This window comes from Dysidea avara, chromosome 8, assembly GCF_963678975.1.
Source record: "Dysidea avara chromosome 8, odDysAvar1.4, whole genome shotgun sequence".
Taxonomy (NCBI): domain Eukaryota; kingdom Metazoa; phylum Porifera; class Demospongiae; order Dictyoceratida; family Dysideidae; genus Dysidea; species Dysidea avara.
This window is the reverse complement of record NC_089279.1, coordinates 27239814-27243007: the sequence shown is the minus strand read 5'-3', so window position 1 is coordinate 27243007 and position 3194 is coordinate 27239814. Positions and strand designations below refer to the sequence as shown.

Genomic DNA, 3194 nt, shown 5'->3' with positions numbered 1-3194 from the left:
TCGAATGTGGTTCGTGGTGTTGTGGCTTGAATGTGGTTCGTGGTTTGCCAGTGACCATGTATGAGTTGGGGTTGGTCCACACAACTTACACAATATTCAAATTTCATGATGGCCATGATAATTTCTTGCCATATGGTAAACATACAACAATGTGTAACAACGTTAATTAACATCACATCAAGACTTGACTAAAAATAGTTCCAACAATAGTGATGATTTCTTGTATGTCAGCATGACGATACTGAGACCTGTAAAAGAATAAGCAGGCACTGAAGTTAACCTTAAATTAAACACTCATGCAACTGACCTGGAACATAGGTCGCAACACCAAAAACACTTGTTTCGATATCTGATGACACAATCCAGCAGGCACTGAATTAAAAGAGAATGTACAAAAAATCAATATGCCGGGCTGTGTCAATAATAGCATGGATAATCAAAATGAACAAAAGTTATATCCCAGGCTAAGTGAATGAATAACATAGCTGTTGGGTAAGCATGTTAAACCAGAAAATTAGTCAAACCAGAACATTAGGACATTAGTCAAACAAAAGTACGCTATCACAACTTGGTCATAATACAATGTTTGTACCACTGGACTTCACACTGGTTACCCAAAAACTGTGCCATTCCGGGACAACAGCATAATATTATGAAACAAATAGTTACTACAACACAGAAGGCTTACTGTTGCACTGTCTACACTGATATACCATAATTTAAAAACATAACAGGTGGGCATTAAATACAATACACTTAATATCTGGGTACTAGGAAAAAATCACTAACATCACAACATGTAAACTGACCTGGAAATTAACACCCTTGATGCCACTACAGTCTACACTGGATACTTGTTCGAACCCATGAACACTATGCCCGATACATCTGAGTAGACTGACCTGCAAATTCACATCACTAGTATACAGTGATAATTGATAACTACAAAAACAACAATTGCAATAATAAAATTCTTCTGTACGTCAACTGACCTGAAATTCATGACACTCAATACCGAGACCTGTAAAAGAATAAGCAGGCACTGAAGTCAACCTTAAATTAAACACACATGCAAACTGACCTGGAATATCGGTTGCAACACCAAAAACATCTGTTTCGATATCTGGCGAAACAATCCAGCAGGCACTGAATTAAAAAGAGAATGTGCAAAAAATCAATATGCCAGGCTGTACCAATAAAGGATGAATAATCAAAATGAATGAAAAATATATATCCCATATGCAGGTTAAGTGAGTAACATAACTGTTGGGTAAGCATGTAAACCAGAACATTTGGTCATTAGTCAAACAAAAGTACGCTATCACAAACTGGTCACTGATAATTGATAACTACAAAAAGAATAATTGCAATAATACAATTCCTCTGAATGTCAACTGACCTGAAATTCATGACACCTGTATCTTTGTTCCTACATGGTCTCAACTTACATATGTACCATGATCACATTCAACTGCTAGTGGATAAACCAGTATGACCAGATGGCCTGCAAAAACCAACAAGCAGGTGTTAAATACAATACACATACCTAAAGCCTGGAATATGAACAAGTTGATGTTGTGCTACTTCTAAAAACCAGGCGCCAAGCAGCTAGCTAACTCATCTGGAATAACTATAGACAGTATATACTACTATGAATTAACCAACTATGTATTACTACTTTACAATAGGGTAGTTTGATAATATAATTAGTTATTTCTCGTATTTCGTAATTCATGAAATATTCGTAATTCGTTCAATTACGTTGCTATGCACTGCTAAGGAAGCGTTTGTTAAATAAACCGCTTTAACCAACATATTACGCACAAAACTATCTTCTAAACTGTTTTATAGTGTGACTAACGTGTTTTTTCCCACAAATTCTCTCGACAAAGCCTCAAAGCTGCTCTTCATTTTCGTTCGCGTACGTAAGGGATACGCCCCCTTTCAACTCGAAGCGATAGGCTATTCCTGGCAGTGTACGAGGCCTGCACCGTTGTTTTTCAGTTGCTAAATACCTGAAAACCTCAAGGGGAAGGTAGTCTGAGGAAAGTCACCACACCCGTATTTCAGTCCGCCGAAAAGAAACCACCTCAGAGCAAAGTTCACCTGTGCAGAAGTTTAACACAGACTTCATTTCACTTTTACTTCTTACGTAAAAGCTGCTTTTACCGTTATTAAACGATTTTGCTCACGTGGGTGCGTACGGACAAACATAGGTAGATAGATAGGTACACACACACACTTTTACGGAAACCAGGCGCACGTGGACGTGCGCCTGGTTTAAAAATATTATATAAGCATTATTCCACACTGATATATATAGTAATAGATTATAGGATGTTGTGGAACTTGCCTAAACGTGTAAACTTGAACATGAGGACAACTGCATAATCTGGAAACTTGGAATTGTCCAATACCTGATGAACCGCAAGTAGGCACTAATGACATTCACTTCAACATTTTATCCCAGCTGGGTGAATCTCTTGTAACTGAGTAAAAAGGTGTTTATTTTCCACCTGCAACTAAAGTTCTACATTTCTGTGGTTGGGTGTACATAAACTGACCTGGAAAATCAGTATGCCATAGGGGTATGGAAATGGTTCCTTTCCTTCTGTTGTGACATTACTTACAGCTGACTGGTAAATGATCATCGATGTCCCCATGGACCCCAACAATGAGTATACCAATAACTTCACAAGTTGGAATGAATTTCCTTTCAACATGTGGTGGAATGAATTTCCTTTCAACATCTGGTGGACAGGTCCAAAAACCCTATCGCACAAACACGGTGAATCAGTGTGTGGCGATGTGACACGTTGCACAAACTTCACTCCTCGTTTCGTTAGCATTCAAGACCGGCATATATCATAGAGTCCCTCAGTATTCTTGACTCTTACTTTTTCAAGCGTTGCTCAAGCGATGTAGTTTCTCACGAGGGGCTCGAGTTTCTCAGTAAAGTCGAGCCGATTAAGGATCAAGTGCCCGTCAGTACCTTAAGACGTCTTGACTTTTCAGGACGTCTTGTGTTACTCAAGACGTCTTTAGAAAGAAACTCCGTAATCTATGTTTATATTTACACGATCGCTAAAAATGCGAGTTTTAACTTTATTTCACATGACGGCTTTCGAGACGCCTGGAGTGTATTGCAGTTTGAGACGTCCTGGAACGATTTTTAAAGACATCCTGGAATTTTT

At 38.5% G+C, this 3194-nt stretch overlaps 1 protein-coding gene across 3 annotated transcripts; it reads right to left on the bottom strand.

Annotated features, from left to right (window-relative positions):
• On the bottom strand, positions 1-2990 carry LOC136264408 (uncharacterized). 3 transcript variants are annotated; one of them, XM_066059138.1, is made up of 8 exons: positions 2565-2990; positions 2354-2516; positions 1400-1504; positions 1082-1146; positions 993-1021; positions 810-942; positions 308-372; positions 1-248 (listed from the first exon to the last, which is right to left on the bottom strand). In XM_066059138.1, the coding sequence occupies exons 4-8, from the start codon at positions 1109-1111 to the stop codon at positions 173-175; spliced, it is 333 nt and encodes a 110-aa protein (XP_065915210.1). In that variant the 5' UTR covers positions 1112-1146; positions 1400-1504; positions 2354-2516; positions 2565-2990; the 3' UTR covers positions 1-172. The 3 variants fall into 3 exon arrangements, with proteins under 3 accessions (XP_065915210.1, XP_065915208.1, XP_065915209.1); XM_066059136.1 differs by having other exon boundaries at positions 810-902; XM_066059137.1 differs by lacking the exons at positions 2354-2516; positions 2565-2990 and adding an exon at positions 2016-2234 and having other exon boundaries at positions 810-902.
• Between the last annotated feature and the right edge of the window lie 204 nt (positions 2991-3194).

Excerpts from the sequence above, each read along its gene's own strand:
- LOC136264408 (XM_066059136.1), bottom strand. Across the intron at positions 373-809 it reads TCAAGGGTGTTAATTTCCAG|TGCCTGCTGGATTGTGTCAT; the intron begins GTCAGTTTACAT and ends CTTTTAATTCAG. Across the intron at positions 249-307 it reads TGTTGCGACCTATGTTCCAG|GTCTCAGTATCGTCATGCTG; the intron begins GTCAGTTGCATG and ends ATTCTTTTACAG.